We start from the raw sequence: 25264 nt of genomic DNA on the forward strand, positions 1-25264 counted from the left end.
AATACTGGAAGAGAGCAGGCCTCTGCTATGTGCTGACAGGAAATGTTAGGCCAACCAGCTTTATCCCTGCACACAGAAGAAAAGAATAATTCTGAAATTTCTTCACTAAAGGCCTTATGCTTATGATTAAAATAAACACTAAAATAGCTGCTTTTTCCAGACTGATTGCTCTGTATACTTCTGATTATCGACTCCCTTAAAGAACAGCCACAGATGACTGAACAGAGAAACCTACAGAAACTGAAGATAGGCCGTTTCATACCAGGCCATTACATGAATAAGATACCAGGAAGAGAAAGTGCTGTTAATATCACCATGTTTCTGAGCTATGTTCTCCACACCTAGATGTGCAAAAACTTTCAAAGGAAAGGAAATGTAGCAGAGCTGTTTTATGGGGGTACTAAAGAATGTCCCTACACATGGCATTTTGATGGCTCTCTCTTGGTGTATTACTTGAGTCTCACCACTAACAGACAACAGAGAAACAAACAGAGAAGCACCCATCCAGCTGGTGGTGCAGATCAGATTGCAATGCTTCAAAAATTTTTGTTTGCCCAAGCAGAAGGCGAAGAGCAAAAAAGATCCCATTTCCTGCTACCTCAAAATAAAGCTTCATATAGTAAGGTAAACATGCTGCATTTGCATTGGTGGATACACAGAATTTGGCAGACGGGAAGAAGGAATATGTCCAAGATCAAGATGCCCCCCATCAGCAACCTTGAATATTTTCTAGTCTTTGCATAGGAAAGTGTACAACAAAGATAAACAGAAGAAAAAACTCAACGACTGTGAAAGAAATGTACAAACAAGTTACAAAAAAAAGTCTCAAAATACTAGATGCAGCAAACACATACATGCCCAGAACTGAATACACAGATGTTTGGGGTATACTCACCGGGTTGGAATGGGCTGAAACTGTGCTAGCAGCAGATGGAGACCGGGAAACTACAGGACTGATGAGCTGAGGGAAAGTGCCCCTGGCCACAACTAGCTGGACATTATCTTTTGCTTTCTGTAGGATGCTGATAGCCTGTTGATGTGTAATTGTCTGATCAAGGGCTTGTCCGTTAATAGCAAGGATTTGATCTGCTTCCTTCAGCTTTCCATCTCTGTCACGTATGGGTAAACGGGGAAGGGGGATGACAAAATAAACAAACAAGAAAAACCAAAGAAGTGTTGCCACAGAAATTACAGTATTTTGACAATTTTCCAGTATTTTTAATAACCTGTTCTCTATTCCCCCCACTTTTTAATCTCTCCCTGCAGTTTTGCTGAAAGGAGCTGATGCGGCACCCTGGTGATCGCTTCCTTTGAAGCTAATCCCACTGCCACTCTCCCCTCGCTACTACCCCCTAGCTAGCTTTCTTCTCCCTGGACCCCCATGCGAGACTAAGCACGTTAGATCTCAGTCGCTCCCAACTATAGCCTGGGAACTTATGTTTATTCTTGACTTTGAGCCTCTTGCTTAACAGACCAAGTGCTCCACTTTGTTCAGTGCACCCACTCTGAATATTCATCAAACCATGGAGTGGAACACACTTTCATCAAGATGTTATGGAAATAAATTTTGTTTTGCACAAAACCAGGGGAAAAAAAAAGAAAAAAGAATGGGAGGCAGAGAGAGAAACAGGACAACAATGATAAAACAGATCTCTTTTAAAGGAGTGGAAAAAAAGCCCTTAACAAATTAAAAAATAACTTTTTACTTTCTGACAAAAGGAAGCACTACTGTAAAATAACATACTGAGCCCTTCCCCAGATCTACTTCAAAGGAAGTGTATGAAGCCTACACAGATGAGTTACCCTCTGCCTCCTCCACTGCTTCTATTGCTTCTGCAACAAACCAGCAAAAACTCTGGAATCTTGTCTTTGACATCCCAAAGTGGCAATGCTTTGAAAACAAAGGGCAGCAACAAAAACAAGGATCCCTATTACACCAGCTTTTGTGAGTACCTACAGTGTAGAAGCCAAGATACTCAACAGCATTCAGGAAAAACACTATTTAGCTTCAACCCATAATATTTTGACTGTGAATTTGAACTGTTTTTCAGAGTGCTCTTGAAGACTTATTATGGCCAGGGCCTTTCTGATTTATGAGCCCTGTAGCAGTTGTTGAATGTTTCTCTTCTCATCAGTGAATCAGGCAGGCCCTGATTCAGTAAAGATAGGTCTCAACTCCATGGAATAAGAGAAGTAAAAGCAAAGACCTCTTGAAGGGGAAGAGGGGGGGGAAAGAAAAAAAAAAGTAAGTAGAATTTAGGCAGATTAAAAAATAATGTAATGACATAAAGCATGCCACTTTTCATAACTGATTTAACTCTGTAGGCCACACTCTGCCCTCTGTTAAAAGGACAGTGTTCAGACCACAAATCATCAGAACACTTCTCCCTACAGCACAGTGAGAAATAGCACCGAGATGACTTAGCCACCTCACACAACATACAGAGTACACCACGAAGCAGCTCTGGCCAGGATCCTGATCAGCAAATCCACAAACAGAGATACACCCCACCAGACTGCAGTGAACCAGTGCTGCTGCCATTCACCACTGAGTTCATTTGCTCCCTCAGGCTGTTCTTACAGCAGAAATCCATTTCTCTCAGCGCTACTTGTGAAATCAGGACTAGAGTCTAAAACAAACTTTCAGCAAGCTATTATTATTGCTGAGTTTCTGGTAATACCAGCTGAACATCTCTTTTTTAAGAGTCCAACAACTTTAGATCAAGCCTTGCGTGCTGGGTTTCACACCTGCTCAGTGCGACCCTACCTAACAAACAACCCTGCTAGTTACAAGCAATTTTTTTTGCACCAAATTTTTTGGAGGTCCATTCAAGGATGGCAAAATCTGTATTTCAGCTTTAAAAGCCATGACACAGAACAGTAACCTCCCCATTCTCCCTGTTGGAAAGGAGATATTATGAACAAACCACAGAGAAACTACATCTGTAGTTTCTAGAAATTCAGAACAGATCATATGCTGCCCTGTTCCAACATTACATAAATTGTAGTGATAAGTAATTTTAAATCTGCTATGATGTATGGCTTAGAACACGAGAGAAACATGCCCTTGTACCACAAAAACAACAGCAGTAACACAAGTAAATTGCAGCGTCAAGTTAACACTTGGCAAGGTAAAATATTCCAGTAGTGCTCTTACCTATGTGCCACACTTCCCTCCTGGATTTCTTGCACAAATATTCCTAGTTCTCCCCTGTTTTCACTCTTGAGTCCCACAACACTGAAGCCCAGACCACCACTTAAAGGTTTAATAAGCTCAATGGTCTCAACAAGACGACCCTGTTCAGTAGAAGAAAAAAAAGGCTAAAAATGTTAAAAATGTTGAATAGCAGCATTAATGAATGTGGTAAACAACTTGGAAATGAGTTTCTAATTTGACGGCTACAGCTGAACAAGGCTATACCAGCTAATAACTGAAACATAGTTGTTCACTTCCAATTTCTTGCTATCATCCAGAAAAGTGACAATATTAAAGATTTGAGAAATAAAGATTATTACAGTCCAGAAGAGGAAATCAGGAAACAACAACAACTAAATATACAGAGTTTAGGCTTAGTAGCGACTAAACTAGGATGTATGTGTCTATAAAATTTTAGAGGGTACAGGCCAACTCTCAAGCAGAACCAGAAAAAGGACAAATTTCAGAAAGAGGAAAAAAGTAGGACCATGCAAAAGGCTCTCCAGGAGAACAGCAGGAAACTTCCCCTATCTGGCTCTATTACAGGTTAATTAGAAAAATGCTAGAATATATGCCTGGCCATTCTCAGCTCCATTAACTGAAGGGACTCATACACCATTTCTGCCTACCACAGGAAAGCAGTAAGACTACAGAACAATGCGTAGCAAGGCCAAAAAGGAATTTTCCATCTTATTTCCAATCAAGTCACAGAACCAGCTTTCATTAGTTATGCATACAAGAGCATGCTCTGACAAAGCATTTCCCTCATGCACAGCGCGGCAGTCCTACAATGAGCATGGAAATATAATGGCATGCTGATCTGTGAAAGGCACACTGCCCAGCCAAGGACAGTAACTCAGCAGTGACAATGTCAAGGCTACTTTTCCAACTGTTTTCTCATTTACCAATTGCTCCTCAAATTAAAAGGTTGGTTTTGTTTTACATAGCAAGTGAGCTCTGGTTTGCTTAATAACTCAAATTGCTTTTAAATAAACCTACATATATTTTCATCTTCTACATAATCAGTGATCCACATTTCATGGTTACCAGATGACATGCCTACCTGGGACATATTTCTGATCAGCTGCTCAAAGTCATCACTAGAAGACTTCCCATTAACCTGAGGAGTAATGGATCTCATCGATGCTTCTAGCACATTAGCTGGGTTGCCATTCTGGTGAGCCAACAAATATGGCTCATTATGTGGCAAGGACCCCACGTTCACACCATGATGGAGAAGCTGAGGGAATTCACCAGTGGAATGTACAGAAGGTGTAATATTTACCTGTAAAAGATTGATGGCAACACAGATTTACAGACACAGCAGAAACCTCCTCCTTAGCCAAAAGCATCATGATAGGCCAATTGCTTGTTAAAAACATCTGAAATCCCAACTTGCAATTTTAAAAAGACATCTTAAAAAGAAAAATTATCTTTGATATTTATTATTGAAGTTGTGAATTATCTGCATAAAACATGAAAGAAACTGATGAAAATTATCTAAAATTCTTTTCCATAAGCTGCCTGAAATTCTTTTGATTGTATCAGCATAGCAGCTTGAAGTACTCCAACACAATGGTAGAGGTAAGCAGGTATGAACAAGATTTCTGTACAGTACCAGTATTTTTTTAAATGGATTTACCAATTATTTTACAAGAAAATTTTAAAAAACGCATGTGTATTTTGATGAAGAAAGAAAGAAACCTCACCAGCTACATAGGAAACAAATTTCACTGGTCAGGGTTTCTGCATCACTATGCACTACAGCTGCCAATGTGACTCTCTACATATGCTAGAATTAAATAGAGAATTACTGAACAAGTCTTAAATTACCAGGCTAATCTGAAAAACACAGTCATACCTTTACACAGACAGCCTTGCCAATACAATTCTGTTAGAGCAGAAAAGAAAGTAAGAAAATTCTCCGCTTTGCCCAGCCATAGTAAATTACCTATTTTCAAGCAGGTTTCTGCCAACTAATCTAATGAATGGCTGGTGGTGGTATAAAGCTCAGGTGAAGCAGGAGCCTTCATTTGGCTGTTGTCCCACTTGCCTGTTGACTGTCAACAGGCACCGTTTTACTCCACATCGATCTGGTTCTTACTTGCCTGGTACACTAACCACAATTTAGGACAATATTGCAGCAGAATACTCTTCATAGTTGTACAGTGCAAATTTTCTAGCATTCTGCACCACAATACAAAAGACTGGGATTCCCCTTCCTTGAAGCCTTATTTTTAAACTTCAAGTATCAACAAAAAATTTCAAAACGTTAAATGTATTCTAAAATGTCTACTGCACCAGTCTCAACTGTTTAAGCATGCTACTGCCATTAAGTTTATCATATCATTCTCCCAACAGTTCAGTCATTAAAAGGTCAGTATTATTCTCCATCACACAATTCTTTCTCATCTGGGTGCTTTAGGAAAATACAATAGAACAAATATCATTTGTTGAACACCTTATGTGCCTGGGAAGACCCTCAAGTTACAGAAAAGATATCACAAGACAGCAATGGAAAGAAAAGTCCTCAAGAGCACTTAGCCTGCTCTGCCATAAAAAAACGGAAAGAGGAAAGACAGGATGTTTGCAACTCAGTGATTTCCATCACACAGCAATTACATTCTGCTGTCCGTATTTGTGAGGAATCACTTGGGTTATGTTTCAGACAAATCATAATGCCCCAAATGTGCACACATGCACTTTCTTTAATCACATACAGTCATTTCAGCAAGCCTGTAAGGCACAGGTAGATAAGCCTTGTTTCACAGTTCATTGCATGTAACAACACCCAGAGACATAATCAAATTCTGCTGTTCCGTGAATGCAAGATTTCCCCTTACATTATATGCATGGATTTGAAACTAATAAAGTCTATGCCATACTGCATTTCTTATCTGCTTGAGTCCATATAATAGGTTAATTCACTTCCACCTTCCCAATGTCATCCATTTCAATGTATAAAAGTGTATCACTGAACTTGGTCAATTAACATGCTTCATTTCTTGTTCTCCTCCACCTTCAAATCTTCTTATACCTTCTGCTGTCACGTTCCTTCCCACAAAAAATTGTCATGGGTCAAATTATTATTCCTAAAAGTATCTAACACCACTGTAATTAGCCAGTTTTGCACTGTTTCTATTTAAAAACATTTTACATTTCCACAGAAAGACAAGGCTGCCTAATAGCATGAGAGACGCAAACACAAACTACTTCTCAAGGCCATAGTATATGGGTCTGATACCACAAATGTTAGTACATCATGGATATATGTTCATTTTCTAAATTGCAGTGTTCATTGTAGAAAACAGCACTCAGCTGCTCTTCCTGATGAAGGTTACCATCCTCAGAGCTTGCTTGGTGAAAGGAGTCACTAAAGAACTCACCAACTAACTGCTCAAGTAAAGCCACCAGGGTTAGCCTAAACAAGCAATAGCATAATATGAGCAAAACCTACTGATTTTGCCCAGTGTAGATTACTGAGCGCTCACATAACCTCTTCGGTGCAGCCTTTGGAGTGGTAACCTCAAACTAAGTAGGCAAGGCTCACCAGCTGAGAGTGGTAATGACTCCAGTGAATCTGATTAAACCTGGAGAAAAATATATGAAATATCTTCAATTTCATTTAGCACCATTCCAAGCACAGCATTACTCTGTCTTGGGACCCTTTTAATGCGGCAGGAGCTTCCTGAGGTTTTGTCCTTTGGGATGGCAGAAGGGGAAGGGTCACTGATATTACTGATAGTCCTATATAATTCAACCATGCATGAATTCCCTGCTTTGAATGGAATGTGCAGTCATCTTCCAAGACAAAAAAGGGCAAAGAAGGAAAATTCCACAATAATGCTAAGAGCAAAATTTGAGACTATATACAGAAAGCTAGAACCTCTTTTGCTTTACAAAGAAAGAGCCATGCAGGCAAAAAAAAGAACAGTAACAGATTTTTAAGACACAGAAACTGACTAGCTAAGGAACCCTTGCTGTGCCCATCCCACTGTCTACTTCCTTTCTACCTTCCTTCATGAATTTCACTGAAGTTTTTTCTATGTTACCACACAGTGTGCAGACTGCTAAGACAGAGACAATCCCAGCCTGTGAAGCTTCTCTCTGGATAAAAAGTCAATGTCTCTTCCTGTATCCAGAACACTCCTTTACACAGAAATGTGTAGGGAACAAGTTGCAACACTGGAAAAATGATGTAATGCACACAAAGTAGATCAAGCAAGCCACAGTAATCCTAAAACACCACATCTTTTGAATAGTATGAATGATACAAATGGTGTTTATATCATGATATTGTTTTTCTTTAATATACACTTCCCTGTATGCACAAACAGCAAAGAAAAAAAAATGAAGCTACACATCAAAAATAAAAGGTTGTTGAGTATGTCACATTGCCCCTATGCTAAATTGTATTATATGCCTTCTCTGAATCTAAAATACTTCTTGTGCCACTCAATATCCCATACAGCACAACCTTCAGTATGCAGAGGAGTTCTGTACCCATCCTGTGCTATGTTCTACATATGTTCTGCTAGTACTGTTTAACAGAAGATTGCTTTATGCAGCTCATTGACTGTTTGTAATGTTCAAACAGCAGGCTAGCCGTGACAGGCACATTAACTTCCACCTGAACACGTGCCCAGTATCGCCATTTTCTTCTCTAGGTAAGTTTGAAGGAGTTCTTCAATTAAGATACAACAGTCTCCTTAGGGATTTACGTGCTTCTCTCTGGTAGAAAACTCACACATCCCCATGCTAAAATAGAAGTAGCACCAGGCTGATTCATATTTTAGTTTTACATTGTATGTTTTCATAGACCAAATCCTATTCAAATCGGCGATATAGTGCCCACCTTCTCACTCTGACATTTCATCCCTTCTGCATACTTGTATGAGCTAGGACACTACTGCAAACATACAGGAATTGACTGACCACTCCCATTCCTTCTGCCTTCTAAACCAGAAGATTGAAGTTCGTGTTTTTCTAAGACATTTTGCATAACTAATTAACGCTATTATTCTGAAGACACTGGATAGTTTTTATTTGCATGATGGTTGAAACACCACTGAAAAGGAGTGCTGCATACTATATACAGCAGGAAAAGGCAAAGATGACGCTCCAATCCACACCAGTTTAACTAGAACTTTAAAAAGATTCACCTCAAATCTTCAGTTCAACTGTGATTACAGCACAGCTACAATGCAGTATCAACCACCACCTCTTCAACAGCAGTTGATAGCAACACCTCATTTTCATCACACCTTTTTTAAACAAACACAGCTACACGTTCAGTGGAGGACGTGCTTAACACAGGAAGCCTACCTCACATAAAGTAGCTTCTGACTTGTGAAACTCCAAGAAAAAAACAAAACTCTAAGAAAAATGTCAAATTGTTAACAGAATAAAGTTTTGTGTACGTGAGTGTGCAAAAAACTTAAATTTCAGAATGTCTCCTCTCCTGAAACACACACGCACACTTACACTTGAAAAACATTTGTTTTATAATGACATTTATAATGATCCTAAAGGTAGAAGTTCAGAATCCCCAGACAAATTACAAGCAGAAATGTGACGACCACTCTCTTCCTTGTTGTCCCCCTCCCCAAAATACAGGCTTACAGCATGTGAAAGTTGAGAAGAACTGGTTTATATTCTTGCTAACCACAGAAGTATAGGTCATTCCAGGGGGAGCAATAAACCACAAGTGGAAATCTCAAGAAGATGATGCTCTTGTGGTTGCATGAAAAATTTTTCATAACATATAAATTGCACTACTTTGCAGTAATAAAATCACCATAATTCCATCAAGAAGTAGCTTTATAGCACTGTGATTGTGTAAGTACCGTATGAAAGAATATTGCTTTGTTTTATAATTTGGCTTACGCTAATTTTCCTTGATTGGCTTTCTCCTTACTGTATGTAACATCTGCAATGTGGACATAATTTGGCATAAGACAAAAAGAAAAATTCACAAATACCACTGAGTATGATAAAACTTATGTTATAGTTGCACAGATGGACACTAAATGCAATCAAATAGTGCTTACATGCAGTTGCTCAAAATATGTTTTTAACAAAAAGGGAGCTACTCAAGCCATGTCTGCAGTGTATCAATACTTAAAGCAATGTAATCAGCATTGCTAGGTCTCAACCTGAGTAAGAAGAAATTCTCGGTGTTTCTGCACTCCAGCCATTGAGCCCCGGCCCTTGGAGACCCCAAGAAGCACAGGGCAGTACTTCAGCTGACTGCAAGCATCCTGAGTGGCAAAAAGGTCAGCTGCAGCAGCGACTGCACTTGAAGTGACGAAGCGCAAGCCAGCCGCCATGCGAGCCCTGCAGGGAGCCAGCAGCGGGGACAGCACTGCCCAGTGCCCTGCCCTGCCCGGCGTTCCCCACAGACATGCTGCCTGTGCCACAGCAAAAGCCCCCGGGGAACCCCAGGAACAGGCACTGGCACTGGCACCAGCACTGCTCCAGCACTGCCCTGCTGGCGGATGAAGCAGATCCCAAATCAGCATCTCTTATAAGCATTTTGCTTCAAAACACAGAGCAAACGGCGTTGTTGCAGAACGGGATTCAGGATAAGAATTAAAGGTCTCCTCTATTTGTGCAAACTACAAAATTAAGCCAGTGTTCACAGGCGGTATGAAAAGACACAGTTTCTCCACTTCTTCCCAATATCCACTCTAGTGCTGACACCCAGCTATCCCACACAAGCCACTAAGTTCTGCTCTGCAGGGGGACTCTTCCCCACTACTGCACCATGAACAAAAAACTATAATTAAACTCACATGCAGAAAAAATCTGAGGAATGCAGCCCAGCCAAGGGAAGCGTATTTTGTTCTGGCACAGCCCTGAGTGGAGTGGAGATGGCAGGAGGAGGGGAGGAAGTGGTGGACAAGGGAGAGACAAAAAGGAAAGGAAGAGAAGCGGGACAGGACTGCATCACCATCTGAGTATTTTCTTTAAAATATTTTATAAAGAAAAGAAAACACCATTGAAAAGTTCAAAACATCACAATATCTATTTTTCTTTTCTGTCACTCCCTTATCTTCAAACAACAAGACAGCTCTTCAGCATGACAAGACAAGCACTCACTGAAAAATAAGGATAGACAGAGGCAGAAAAAAACCAAGTTCCTTCAGTGTTTCTCAACCGAAGCAACTAGTTAAGTCAGGACACTAATTCTCAAAAAAACATCCCTTTGCTGTCCCTAGACTTTTCCCACTCTAGTTCTCAACTTTGCAATGACAGATTTGCACTGCAAACAAATTTTGCTCGCTCATTCAAGAAAAAAACTTCAAAGCACCTACCAATAAGCCCCAAAGCATCAGAATTGCTGACTTCAGCATCATGCCTCACCAACATCCAGATGAAGCAACCTACCGCTCAGTCCACACTACTGCATGTAACACAAATGCGAATTCAAGAAGCTTTTATTAAGTACACAACAACAATGAAGGGGATCAATTTCCAATTAACTCACAGAATTTTTACAGAAATGGGATGGCAAATCTGAAACACCTCCATGCGTGCAGAAACACAGTTTTTCAGATCTTTTGGTGCTTAAAAGATCATTTATCTGTAGGAAAAAAAAAAGAAAAGGAAGTCTACTATTTAGACCATAAAAAATGGTAGTATCTCACTGGAATGCAAGGAATACTTGGCTGCCAAAACTATGTATTTGTATCCTATTTTTTCCTAAGAAAACATGACAGATGTTTACAAGATTTGCCAGCTCATTTTCCAGACTCACTGCACAAATGTAAGATGGGGTTCTCATTATCATCTTTACACCTTCCAGACACAGTGCCTCAAGACAGGAATATGGCCTACCCTCAAATTTATTCAGGCCACTATAGGCACACAAGTAAGTCTCACTCAGTGACCTACTTCTGCTGGGATGCTTGCAAGGAATCAGTTTGACTTAGAAAGTAAATTGCTATTATTGCTGCTCTACTCTCATCCTCTTTTTGAACCAACACTTCCCTTAAAGATGGCCATCTGAGAATTTTCCAATAGTCTTGTAGCTTTTTAAAAACTCATAAACTAATTAAAAACACAGGAGCAGTTTAACAGACTGTCACTTACACTTCACCTTGAGAAGAAACAGGCCCCCATTCAACTTTCAGTGCAGCTCATCGTGAAACATCACAAAAACTCAGCCATCTTAGTCTTGAGTGGGTAGAGACTGCAATACCTAGTCACTGCACAGCCCAACACCACTTGTCATCCTGTCTCAAACACAGCTCTGACTGCAAGTGCTTGGAAAACAACTTGTCTCTTTCCTCAGTCTGGCACAGCTTGGCCAAAAAGCCTGGTCACTATTCACATGCCTTGCAGCTTTCACCAATCCGTAGTTTAAAGAGTTTCAAGAGCACAGCACCTTTGCAGACATAAAAAGAAAACTAAAGGGTGTCCTTGAACAAAACTCAGCCTTTGACAATGCCAAGAAATGCGATTTCTTTAACATGACTGCCTATTTAATGATTTTATTCTTTGTCCTGTTTCAATATGCTTTATAAACATTTAAATAAAGCAAAGAAGAGACAGACAATCTCATGTCATATTGCAGGGAAGAAATGATTCTACAGACAAAATACAGGATACTTTCTGAAGAGCTGACCCAAATCTAAGAATGGCCAGAAACATACATTTATTTGCACGTGCAAGTGTTCATATAAGCACTCATCAAGAAGGGAATTTACATCCAAGTAGCTCCCCTGTCAACTAGACTGGATACGTACCATGCAACACGCACAGGCCACTAAAGTTACCAGACAGATAAACCTGCAGAATTAGGGCAGAAGGTAAAATTGTTATTTGCTTTTTAAAAAATACAGATCTGAAATTACCCATCTGTAGCATCAGCTGCTTCATTTTACTAATTTAGGTGTCTGTATTTAAAAAGAGAAGCATCCTTTAACTTCACAGCTAATGTCTGGAGTGAAAATTTAATTTGTTTTTCACCAAATTCCCATTAATGCTTCAGGCACACTTTCGTTTCTCACTAAGTGTTCCCAGAGTCACCACCACGTAATTCACATAATTTCTGGATGTCACTGTTAAATTCTCCTTGTCAAAGAGCAGAGCAAACAAACCCTCAGAAAGGCTTTTCTGCTACATTTTTTAAATCACGCCAATGTCATCAAGTCTCTACATACCAAGCATGCAAAATCTGAAAAGCATGGTCAGGTATAGCACTGTAGACACCATACTAACTTCCTTCTTGTCTGTGCAAAATAGCATCAAGATAATCCACAAGAAGCAGTAAAGACCAGATTGTGCTCTTCTGCCACACAGTTGAAGTAGCGTCAAGATTGTGACGACTCCTCACCAGCCAGAGTCCAGTCAGACACCAGATGCAGCTCCACACGCCCAGTGTGCAGGGGCTGCATCCTCCCACTTTGGTATTTCTGCATACAGCCACCAACCTGCCCATCTTGCAGGAGTCAACAGGAACAACTATTCGCAAAGCCAGATACACAGTTTAGTCTTAATTCAGTTACTGAACTACTTTTTATATTCTTCAAGTTCTTATTCTGCTGATAAGGAAATTAAATTACAGTAACAAATAATCAAGTCAATACAGTCGAGTTGCTGCCCCTTTTCTCATCCTCACCGAAGACATGCAGAAAAATAATACTTTTACTTAAAACCCTGAGCAAGGAAAAAGAAGGTAGGAGCTCTTGGTTCTCTTTGATCTTTTATTCCTACACAAAAAAAAATAGATTTTCACATCCTTCTGAAGTCAACATTCCACAGCTTTCCTTATATATTCTCATGTTAGCAGGGTAAGACACAAGAGAGCAATAAAAAGCTCATAGGAAAAAAATCCTAAGATCTCATACAAAACATGTTCCTTTTGAAGGACAGAGACAGAAAGCCTTATGTTAATTCCCCACCCAGTATCACAATTTCCCTACCATGAACATCATAACTAACAAGCATAACATAAAAAATACCTACACAAACTATGGGTCTCAAAAAATCCCAGAAAAGTCAATGGGTATGTCGCCCTCAGTTCCCTGAAGCTTTGGATCAGACATTTAATTTAGGCTATTTAATTTCACTATTCAACATGCAGAGACACACACATTTTTGCACCTTCTTAGCCATTTTTCTTTTGTGCCTGGGAGGCTGCTTTTCCTTACCTGATCTCTCAGTTGTTGAACAGAAGTCTGAAGGTTGAGAATTTGGTTAAAGAGAGGACTCTGCAGCACTGATTTCAATAAGCTCAGTTTCTCTTCGTTTGCAATGTCACCTCGATCCCGAAGTTTTGCCTGTAAGCGCTCCATGGCCTGGAGGGCCCGATGTGTATCTGTAGCAATAATCATTCCTGGTCAGTAGCAGTTTAGAAACAGCCACATACAAGCACGTAACAGGTTTAAATGTATCCCTCTCTACTGTTTAAACTACAGAGGACTTGAATGGTTCAGTTCTGAACAAAAATCCCAGCCCAAACATGCCTCATGAATCAGGAAGTCAGAGGCAGAACACAAACCAGAAGCCAACAAAAATTACATTTTTGTCCATCAAGAACTGGGTTGCAAAAGCGAAAGAGCCTTAATTAAAATTCAGTTACAGGAACTGTCTTTACAGACCACTCTAAGTAAGTAGTGACAAAAATAGCCATAACAGAAAACAACTGTCCTTTTCATGCGAACTTTTTTAATTCTAGTAAAGATTGAAACAATGAAATCAAGACAACAGGCTAAAAATTAAATACACTAAACAAATGCTGGTACACCTTTTGTTTTAAAATACAAAATACAAAAACCCAAATACATCATGTACTTCTAAGCACAACAGAATTTTTTTACAAACCCTCTTTCAGCAGTATATACCTATGTCCTAAATCCACCATGCACACTTAATTTGGCCACAAAAATACAGTGATAGAAACAAAAAAAAAGATTACCAATGGTTTCCAACATGTTTTCTGCTTCTCAGCTTCTACTCCAATAATGGTAAGAGGCAGCAAATACAGTATTTCCCTGAAAAATAACAGAAAAGGAAAAAGGTCACATTTATAGAGGCACTAAGCTCTGAAGGAGAATAAAAAGCCTGACTTCTGAAAACACGCAACAGCCCACAGAATAACAATCCACAAAAACTGTATCTCCTTGGATAATTAAAATAACCTCAGAGGTGACCATATTCTGAGTCACTTTGGAGTTTAAAACCTGCCTGAAAGTAGCTTTTAGGAATATGCTTTGTAATATTTTTGCAATTCCATACCAAAGCTGCTGTCCGCATACTGTTGCACAACATGTCCTGTATTGCTTTATCAGAAGCTATCAATCACAGCTGTCAATGATACCTTTATACATTTTCATTGCTTTCCTTTTCAGTGATTCATAAAAAAAACCTTCCCTGTGGGATCAGTTTTCAAGCTCTAGGCTGACAATTTCAGGTGCATGAGCCATAGCACATTTTCTAAAGTCGCCTTGTAAAAAGAAGTCATGCAAGTCACAAAGTCTTCATGCTACATAGGCTTGCAGGATTCCCACAGTACAGCTTCCACTATTAACGCCTATTGGAATTGAGACTCGGATCTGGATGACAGGTTGGTTTTCACCAGCATGGGTTTCCAGGCAGGAAATTCTACACTGGGAAGAAGAAATTCTGAAATTGCTTTGTTTATTCTTTTTTGTTGCTTTTGGGGGTTTGGGTTTCATTATTCAACAGCGTGTCTGCAATTGCTCAGAAATTTGTAGTGACAGAATATATTTGGTGGAGATAGATAGCTGAGAAGCAAGTGGTTCAAATATCACTGCAGGTGTATGAACTGAGCTGTGCATTTTACCATCTTAACTTTCATAATGGTGCCTTTGTTTTCTTGGTAATAGGAAAGCACTCCAGTATAGCATCCTGACTTGAATCTGGTGAGCTTACCAATATGCAGAGAGCTGTGATCTCTAAGCTCTCAGCAAAAATTATTTTTTCTTGAAACTTTGGAGAAAAATAGGGAAAAGGAATGGTGTTGACAAATCTCTGAGTAAGACAGCCTAACTAAAATTCAGCAGGACCATTAGTTAGAGAACCTGAGCAGGACAAGCATGAATTGATCCTCACAATAAATGCAAGAAAACAGCTGTTAACATAAATTCACTTAGAAGGAACACAAGCCAGGATGAACATTTTGACAAGCCTGTATTATTTGCAGTTTGTGCAGAAAACCCAATCAAGTGGGTTTAAAATGGTTTCAAATTCCATCGCTAAGACTTCCCTAGTTTCAATACGCCTGAGGCTTCATATCAGTTTATTTTATTGTATTTGAATTTGCCAATACATTGGTATAGAATCACTGATCATCCCTTTTAGGACACAATGTACCACTTACGGACAAATATTCAAACCCTTTGAACCTGACTTTGTCAAAGTAACCTTATTCCATGATCCAAATTACGCATATCAGTAATAAATAAAAACAAGCCTTTATGAATTTGTTTTCTCACTTGGCAAGGCAAATCCCAGCACATGATTACCAGATCTGAAAAACAAACCAAGTATCTTGTGTTTTCACCTTGTCACTCTACAAAAACAAGACAAAAAAAATGTCTATTTTACATGGGAAGGGCTGGATGGGTTTATTTAAACATTATGAAGGAAGCTGGCTTCCTGAAAGCTTAATCACTCATAGCTTTTCCTTCTAAATTAACAAACTACTATCACTTCTTCTATGCAGCGCCCCTATTTACAAATAGAGGCATTTATGTCATGTTCACAGGTGTTTTTCCCAGTGGCAATGCCAACCAAAGCAGTTCTTACACCGTTCCATTTCTTCCTCTACAGCTGCTCTTGAGGCTGTGTTGTGGATGCAACCAGAGAACTGTATGAAAAAAAATGATGTGGAGTATTCCTCAGTCATTTCAGTGCCACGATCCTGTTTATCACAGTACTATATGCACAAGCACATGGCATCGTATGTTCAACTCTCATCTTCTACAGAAACTGAACAGGAAAAATACAGGGTTACTGTTCTTCTGCTTTAGCTCCCTGAGAACCTCAAGAAGACATGCAGCTCTAAAAAGTCCGTATCTTTTGGAGCAGCTGGATATTGCTTTATGTTATGATTCAACTTGCCTAAAATCGCATTTTTGGTGTGCTGTGAAAGGCATGTTTTACAAGTGACAGAATGGACAAGGTCACCGCTGTGTTCGTGCAATCCCAGTGGTATGAACTCTGATGATTTATAATGGAAGCTTTCTAAAAGCAGACACAAGTCCTAAACATACTCTATAGATGGAGATGATCCTATGTAATTTGCAATGAAAAGAAGTCCTTAGCTCTGCTAAGACACTAATGATATACTTCCTATTTACCTCATGTTTTAGAGGTAGGAATACTGCTTCAGAGCTATCGTAGCATCAGGAAATCCATCTTTAACTCTCAGTTTAATTCTCCTTATTTTGTGTTTATATTAGCGGGGAATCCCTCCTCAGCTGACCAGATTAATGCTTTTGTCGACTGCAGCACTAAGCAGGAGCAAGACTGAAACTGCTGTCAGGATGTTTTCCTTCAGGACACTTCGTCTGACACAGAAGGCACACCAGCATTTCTACATGTTGCAGTCCAAGATGACCCCTGTACACTCGGCCCACACTCTGAAATGGCGAAAAGCCACGTGACTGTGCTCCTGCTGTGTTACATCCATGCTCACAAGTGGGATCTGTCAGCACCAGCTTAGTGGCACATTAACGTTGCTGAAGTACAGGGCAAGCAAGCACACATCTGTCCAAAATGCACCACAGAAACATACCCATAACCACCACCCACTACAGCTGCAATTCCTGGCCTTTAAACCAGCTTGCTTCTAGATATTTTAACAATAATGTGCTGGGAAGAAGTATGGAGACATGCATGATTATTTGTTGAAAGGCATAAGCCTATTATTTGCTATAGTGAATATTTTTATAATGCCATCACAGACTTCTAGATGCACAAATGGGAAGTTTAGTTCTGATTCTCTCATTCTGCATACTCCTGGCACTCTGTATCACAGGAGTCTGAAGCCAAAACCAGCCCTTCTATACACGACACAAATACTGTTCACGCCTCAAACAGCTTACTAGCTTAGCTCAAAGCAGATTTAACTATTTTTGTATTTCAGTGCTAAAGTTCATTAATCTCTTCACAGTAATAAGAACAAAGACTGACAAAGTTAGACCTTTTTATTTGCAACTTGAAGAAATACTGTTAAATGAATAGCAAGTTAAATTCACTTCCAGGTTTTTAAAGGCACAGGTGGGTTTAAAAAAAAAAAAAGCACCTTCTCCTCCTGTTTTGTAACAGGACAGTAGGAAACACAAGTAATTTTAGACAGGTATATGGTGAGAAACATGACACCTTCTACTAAGCATGCACAAAAGTTAAAGATGATCCCTTTCAAATCTGCACTTCTGAAATTTGATTCTTCCCAGGCTAACAAAAAAAAATGTGTTATATACACACTTCTCCACTCTTTATGCTGCTGTTCTTCTGTAAGGTCAGCTGCCAGAAAACAGCTGGCATGCTGCAGCTCTGGTTTCTTTGTGCCCACTCCTAAAACACTAAAATCCACAGGTGTCAGAATTTTAAACAACAGACATGAAATTTGTGTTAATCGCCTCCTTTCCACTACAACCACGCAAACCACTCAGCTAAACAGCCAAAAGATTCATGAAAAGGGAAAGCTGACCCACTTCCAATGATTACTCCTTCACACCTGACCATGTACTTCCTACAAGGAAACTTACTCTGCTTCATTGAAGGATACTCCATCTCTTATTTCACAAAGCCATTTCAGATAATACTCCAGAAACTAACACTCATAGCACTGGATTAGCTAACATGCAATGCCAAAGATAGAAAACCTAGTAATAGGCTTTGCCCTGTAGCTCCCGCGTTACTTTTAAGTGCTCTGAGGATACAGTGGAAATGCCTATCTTAAGAGTGATCTCTAGGCCCAAACTTGGCTAAGAGTTGCTTGAGATTACAACTAAACCTGTTTCAATTAAGCTGCACAGTAATCACAACATGCATTTTATAGCTGCTAAAAAGAGTATTTCAAAACTTCTAATCTAAATGTAAACACCTGGGTCCAGATTTGGCTGGGCTAGAGATATCCTTTCATACTTGATTTTTATGCCCTGTCATTTCCTTCCCCTGCTTTCTGGCTATCACTCAAACGGCCTGGCACACAAATGGAAACCAAACTACACAGGAAGTGGAAGATACTAATTTCTGCTAAATCTTCTGCTTTGCCTGCAATTTCCAGGAGCTCTTCCGTTTTGCCCAGTTACCTCCCGTGTGCTGGCTGCCATCCCTGAGAAGAAAACTAAGGTGATCCCCAGACTCTTTGCAGGGAGTCTTGTCAATATAAAGGCAGCAGAAACCATTCACAGTAAATGAAAGATCTCATGCTTTTCCATGTATTCTTCCACTGTCAGAAAGGCAATTTTGCTGTTGCATAAAGCACTTTCTAGGATTATGAGCAATATTACACGGACTTGACAACTACAGCCTGACTGGTATAGCCTTCACTACTTGTAATGAAAGAGAAACACATACTTGAGCACGCACCGAAAGGGTGTGGAATTAAATGCGGGAGAGCAGTGACCAACAGGGAAAGGAGATAAACAAAAACAAAAAGTGGAAAGGAAGAAAGACGGGGAAAAAAGGCTAGCCTACCATTTTACTGACAGGACATAAGCTTGCCAAATAAACATCAACCACTTGGTTTCATCAGCCAAGAGACCCTGGACTGCACGCTTCTAGATGACAGAAAAGAGAACTGATTCGAATTAAGGATTTAATACAAGCAAAATTAATGTGCACTGTTCCACAACGAACAAAGCAGATTTCCACCGACTACCTAGAACATAACAGGCAAGAACGAGAAGCCTGAAATTTACATTTAAAAGCTATGCTAATAAAAATTGTTCTGAAACATTCAAAGCAGAAATAAAAAGGCAGTTCAGAAACTAATGCACAGCCTATATTAAGACTACAAGCAGTACTGCTTGAAAAGTGATGTTTCTAGCCTCTTGAAATTTAGCACAACAGTGAATGCATCAAAGAGATGACAGTAGTGGCTCTGTATGTTAAGTACTGTGATAGAGCTGACCAGCACCATGTATTTGGAAGCAATTACAAAAACAGAATTTTGAACATTCAACTATTTTTAAGCTTCTGTTCACATCACACTAATGTCTTAAGGAAACTTACAATGCTTTTGGATAAACAAGCAATCTGTTCGCTGTGTTTAATTAATAACGTTCCATAACACTGTTAAGGAGCCCTACATGAGCATGGTATCCATGTTAGCTGATGTGCAAGTTAAAACTGCAACAGGGAAATGGGCCTAAACTATACCTAATGCTCTCACCTACTGACAAATGTGTGTGGTACAGGGTATTCAAAGGTATTTTGTAAAGAGTATTGCAAAAACAACAACATAGTAGGGAAATATTTCTTGTAGGGGTTGAGTTTGGGGGGGATTTTTTTGGTTAAGGAAACTAACAGATCACCTTTCCATAAATATTTTAACTTGAGATGAATTGGAATCACTTTCTTCTAACTTTTGAAATACAGGATTAGCTTCAGAAACTGAAAAGCAACTTTTCAGTATATGCACAATACATGCGACACTACATATACTGAATTAATGTATGAAACCCAGGCATGGTTAATATTGCCTCTTTATGTTTTCAGCATAGGCAATTGATTACCATATTCATTAAACTCAGTTAAACCTGATGAAACATAGTTCCTTTAACAGTTGCACCTCTTAACATACATTGGATTCTTCACACAGGTGACAGCAGCACACATAAATGAATAAATGAGAAGCCCCATTGAACAGCTGCCAGTAAGCTTCAACGAAGAGTCGCCATTTCCTTACAAACTGAAAATACAAACTTCTCATTGTATATTGTGACAACAATGGGCAAGTAATGCAGAAAATCATTACAGCATGTAACAAGACTATCATGCAAGGTGTCTCAGATGCAAGGACAGGGTCTGAAAAGCCTACAAAAGAAATATTCCAATACTGTCTAGGCAAAAATGGCGTACTTATATATTGACTTGTTGGGAATGCCAATGGTGAAACAAAACTGTCCTTACCAATTATGACACAGTATAATGCCAGCATGGCATTGTATTGGCTTAAACTTCTTCAGCAGGATGCTCAAATATAAAGCCAATTAGAAAATTTACTGGATACACTCCACAGAATTTTAAATTTTCTTACATGAAACATGAAGCAGATGATTTAAAAGGTCTTTATAATGGCTCTCAATACACTGATTAAAGTGTTATCTATTAAAACAAAACCATTTACAGCAATCTGTGTGACTGAGAAGTTGTATGGCATTCCTCTCTGAAGAATTCACAGAGCCAGATGGAATATAAAGATCATTCATCAGTATGTAAGTAGTGCAGTTCTCTTTTCCATAGTGCTGATACTGATCTAACTTTCCCAGTGCACTTTTTCGCAAAGAGAGGGGAGAATGTATCCAGTTCCTGATGAAAAAGCTTCTTGAAAGCACAAAGGAAGCCGTTAGAAACAGCAGTGCTAATCAGTGAATGTTCCATGCACGTTACCATTAACAAGCCACGGAAACATAAAAAATATATATACTAAAAATGGATAATAATTTTGAAAAGAAAAAAACAAGGTGATGTCTTCTGTCATAAAAAATGTTGCTACTTAAGGTGGGTATGTCCTTAGATATTTTCATTCTGCATTCTTCTAATGTTACATTACTTTCCATCTACACAGGAGCATCAAACAACATTTCCCAAAAATGTTCTACCACTTTCCCCTTTTCCAGTTTAGATTCTTCCCTCACAACAAGTTGCTGTTATCTTGGAAAACGCAGTGCTGATATGGAAACCACAAGGCATTACACAATAGACTTCAGCAACGGCAGAATTCAGACCCTTCAGCCTGATGACAGTAAATCACTGCTCTGCTCCACCAAGAGACTCCTCTACACTTCCTGGCACCGAAGCCAGTAAAAACGTTTTCTGTTCAACAGCTTACACTAACAAAACCTTCTGCACGTGTTAAGAAGTAAAAAAATACAGGGATGAGACAGTGTTTAGAAAAGCGAAAGAAGAGGGGGAAAGAAAATACATTGTTCAGCCAAACGGCAAAGCAAATCTCTTAAATGAGGTACAAGGAATTCAAACGGTCGGCTTTGTGAGAGTTCTACTTTTTCTTTCCTCCTATTACTTTTTCCAATAAACGTAGGGAGGTAACGGCAGCAAGGGGGTACACCACACGAGAAACAAACCATCCCAAAAAGCAGATCCTTTCCTTTGCACAACCAGAACCATCACAGGGCACCAGCGAGGCTTGCGCCTCGCCCCTCCGCTTCCACTTTGCCAAAACGGTCACGTTTACGTGCAGACCGGCGGTGGGGGGATGCTGCAGGGCTACAGCGGGCTCGGACCTGCGAGAAGCGCCAAGATCAGCACGGCAACAGGTACCGGCAAGGACACCCGAGGACTCGCCCCGCCAAGAGCCCGCACACCCGCCGCGGAGGAAGCCGCCGGCCTCGCTGGGGCCCCCGGACCGGCGCTGCCTCCCCCCAGCGAGTCTCAGCGCCGCCGACCGCAAGCTCCGGGCGGGGGCCGCGGCCGCCCGCAGGTCTACGGCGGCAGCAGATGCGGAGACCTCCCCCGGCATGAAACACTCCCGCTGTGGTTAAAAGGAGAAAGGGGGGGGGGGGGGGGCAGAGCTCCCTGCAGCAGCCGGTGGGGGCGGCCGGGCTTTTGTTTACGCGAGGACGGCTCCCCGCCAGGCCGCCCGAGCCCGCGGACCCACTGCCTGCCGCAGGCCGGAGCCGCGGCCCGACCCCCGGCGCCGCTCCCCGCCGCCCGCGGACAGCTCGGCCCGGGGCGGGGGGGGACGGGCGGACGGACGGACGGAGGGCAACAGGCTCAGCTCACACACACCCTCCCCCGCGGCTCCACGGCCTCTGTCGTCCTCCAACCACCCCCACCCGCGCCCCGGGCCCCGGCCAAACCCGCCGGACCAGCGGAACAATAATAAATAAAACTCGGCGGGGTGAATGTGTTTTAAAAGGCCGCTCAAAACTCCAGCGACGCGGCGGGCCCCTCCCCGCCCTGCCCGCACCCCCGGAAGACGACACCGGCGGGATCACCCCGCTCCCCGGCCCGGCGCCCCGCTTACCCCGGCGGCTCGGCGGGCCCCGCGGCCCGGCCCCCGTTCTCCGCCGTCGCCCTTCCCGCCCCCAAGTAACGGCGCCGAGCCGCGCCGCGGGGGAAGCGCGCTCAGGCCCGCCCCGGCGGCCTGAAACCTAATCCTGCCCCGCCGCCCCCCCCCAGCCCGGCCCCGGCCCCGGCCCCGGCCCGCCCCCCCGCCGCCCGCGCCGGCGGGTCTCCGGTCGCAGCGCTCCCCCGGCGCGGCCGCCCGCAGCGCGGAGCCCGCCGCCTGCAGCGGGACGGCGGCCGCATGCCGACAGCGGGGGGGGCGGCGGTATCAAGGGGGCTGGGCGGGGGGGCACGTTTGCGGGTTTCCCGGCCCGCTGCCTCCCTGGCGCGTCGGGTCGCGTCGCGTCGCAGCGCTTCCAGCCAAGTTTCTCTCCCCGCGGCTGCGGGCGAGGTGGCAGAGGGGGCCGGGCGGCGGAGCGCACGCCTTGCCGGGGATGACACCGAGGAGCTGGGCTGCCCTGGTTCTCCTTCCCGGGCCGGTGAAAGGAGGGCGGCGGCGGCGGCGGCGCGCTCACCCCTGGCTCTTCCAGGTGGTACCGTGCCTCCTCCGGCTGGGCCTGGCCCTGCGGTGCGCCGAGGGGCTGGCTGCCCCGTCTTGCTGCCCGGCTAGCCCCCGCCGTAGCCCTTCTGGTTCAACAAGACGAGCCTGGGCTGGAACGGAGGAAAATGGGAAATGTTTGGGAACGTTAGACAAAAAAAAACCAACAAGCAGTCCGCCGTGATGAAGTTAGACGAAATGATGAGTAAGGTCATAGGGCTAAGGAAAGGATGATTTTTCCCTGTAAGCAACAGCTGGTTAGCGTCTTAACTAAAAAAGTGAGGAAGATGCCGTGTCCTTTTCACGTCTGTATGCACATCGTAAGAATAAAGCACGTAACGCGGGAGTGTTCGCAACGACCACAAAAAAAAAAAAAAGTTCTGCAAGAAGTGGCGGTATTTTACTGTTTGTTAGCTTTGCTTCACTTTGCAAAGGTCCTCAGGATCGCGGCCTCCCCTTTTCCTTGCCAGAAGGTAATTCTTTGTGGCAGATGCGCTCGGGCGGCTGGGTGGGAGTAACACCCTGCACGGGGAGGGGAACCCGGGCTGTTCTGCTGGGCGCGTCGGCCCTGGCTCTGCTGGGGCCCGGTGCACTCGGCGTCGCCTTGCCTTCCGATTTGGTTTTGTTCTTTCTCCAAATGGATTTTAACTGTAAGCGTCATCATATTCAAGTGACAGTTGTTTGCGGTGGGTTTTTTGTCCCACAAACAATTTGAAGAAGGTTACTGGTTTGGAAATGGAAGGGAATACTGCCCTGTTTATTTGAGACAGGATCAATAAATGCAATCCCGGTACAAACGCTTTCACAAGCAGAACATCTGTCATGTAAGCTTTACGAAACAAAGCTCTTTGTACATTGCATGGGGTTTTTTTTATTTTTTTTTAATTTGGAAGATTAACTTCTGAAAAAAGTTGACCTTCCAAACAATATTTCTCTTGCTTATTACAGCTGGAAGTTTGAAGAACTCCAAATGATTAGCCGCCTTTTCCTCTGCGGTATATTAAAATATGCGTGTAATTACACCTGTTTAACAACCACTCTTCCACTTCTTAACTAAGGAAACATAATTTTCAAGATTTTATTCACAGGTTACATTGTTCGATCCAGCATGTGCTGGTGAGCATATTGCTTTTTTAAATGAAATATAAAGGCTCTGTTTGCTATAGCTAGGACATTGAATGCCCTATAAACTGTCCCACCAGCTTTCTGTGTTACATGAGCCTTTACTGAATCCAGAATGAAGTCTTTAAAATAAGGTACAATTTGTTTGCATGTATCACTGTTCAATAAATAAGCCACAGTAGATTAGATGAGTGCAAAATCGGACAACTATTGTTATTTCTTCTGTTGCTCAGCCTTTAACCATTGCATCCCACTGAAGTAAATACAGTGACACTAGTAATTTTATTTGGAGCTAAAACTAGGTCAAAATTAGGTGCAATGGTACTTTACTCCTGTTGTATAACAACTTCAGCTGTGTAATAGTTCTTCCCAGTGCAATTTGTGTTTGTATGGGATATACCTTTCAGATAACTTTTTAACATGCAAACTGCTATTCTGAAGTAGAATTGCATTTTCAATTATATTCAGATTTTGTCAAGTCCCTTGAAGGACATATTAAGTAGATTATACCTACTGAAGTTCAAAACATCACGCTACCTTAGGCCGTGCATGTATTAAAAATATTTGCCTGGGTATAATTATGCTAACAAAACCGTACCCACAAACCTAGCCCTTTTGGTAAACATACAGCACATCTGTAACAGGAGTTTGCATCACAGTAACATAATGAGCTCTCACATACAGTAGCTGATGACTTACGAAGAGTCATGCAGACACAGGTCTAGCAAATAGCAAGGCAAACTATTAGGGGTTGGAATACACTAGTGGTCTTGTGGATATACCTGCTAATAGGTTAGAAAGGTAACTAGAAAGACATCAGCAATTACTGTTTACTCATTTCTTCTTTTTGCCAGAAGTGTTATCAAGTAGGACAAAAAGATAGTCATTTCACTGATTCCACAATGAGGAAACTATATTACCTCTCCAACCCCTTCTCAGAAAAAGAGGGTCTCAAAGTATTAATGATTCTCCAGGGTGGGTTAAGTCATGCACAGTGACACATGATGTTTAAATTATGTCATGGCTTCATTAGTGTACTGCAGCCTTTAATGTTGTGTAATTTTGAGCGATGCTGACCTTAAAATGTCCTTAAAATATGAGGAAAGAGAATCTACTTTGTATTTCAAGTCTAAAAGTGTTTACAAACTAAAAAATAATTGATGTATCTGCATACA

General features: G+C 41.6%; 1 protein-coding gene across 19 annotated transcripts in view; it reads right to left on the reverse strand.

Annotated features, from left to right (window-relative positions):
* MPDZ (multiple PDZ domain crumbs cell polarity complex component) overlaps window positions 1-22985 on the reverse strand; it is a 99732-nt gene extending 76747 nt beyond the window's left edge. For 16 of the 19 annotated variants that reach the window (XM_069776144.1, XM_069776142.1, XM_069776136.1 and 13 more), the window contains exons 1-6: window positions 22389-22517; window positions 14121-14196; window positions 13354-13520; window positions 4260-4481; window positions 3158-3297; window positions 896-1109 (exon numbers count right to left, since the gene is read on the reverse strand). In XM_069776144.1, the coding sequence (XP_069632245.1) occupies window positions 896-1109; window positions 3158-3297; window positions 4260-4481; window positions 13354-13520; window positions 14121-14136 (759 nt within the window). In that variant the 5' untranslated portion in view covers window positions 14137-14196; window positions 22389-22517. Of the gene's footprint in view, window positions 1-895; window positions 1110-3157; window positions 3298-4259; window positions 4482-13353; window positions 13521-14120; window positions 14197-18874; window positions 18899-22388; window positions 22518-22944 lie in introns of those variants that run through there. The other 3 variants (XM_069776127.1, XM_069776137.1, XM_069776129.1) reach the window with 3 other exon arrangements.
* Between the last annotated feature and the right edge of the window lie 2279 nt (window positions 22986-25264).

Source organism: Haliaeetus albicilla, chromosome Z (assembly GCF_947461875.1).
Source record: "Haliaeetus albicilla chromosome Z, bHalAlb1.1, whole genome shotgun sequence".
NCBI lineage: Eukaryota > Metazoa > Chordata > Aves > Accipitriformes > Accipitridae > Haliaeetus > Haliaeetus albicilla.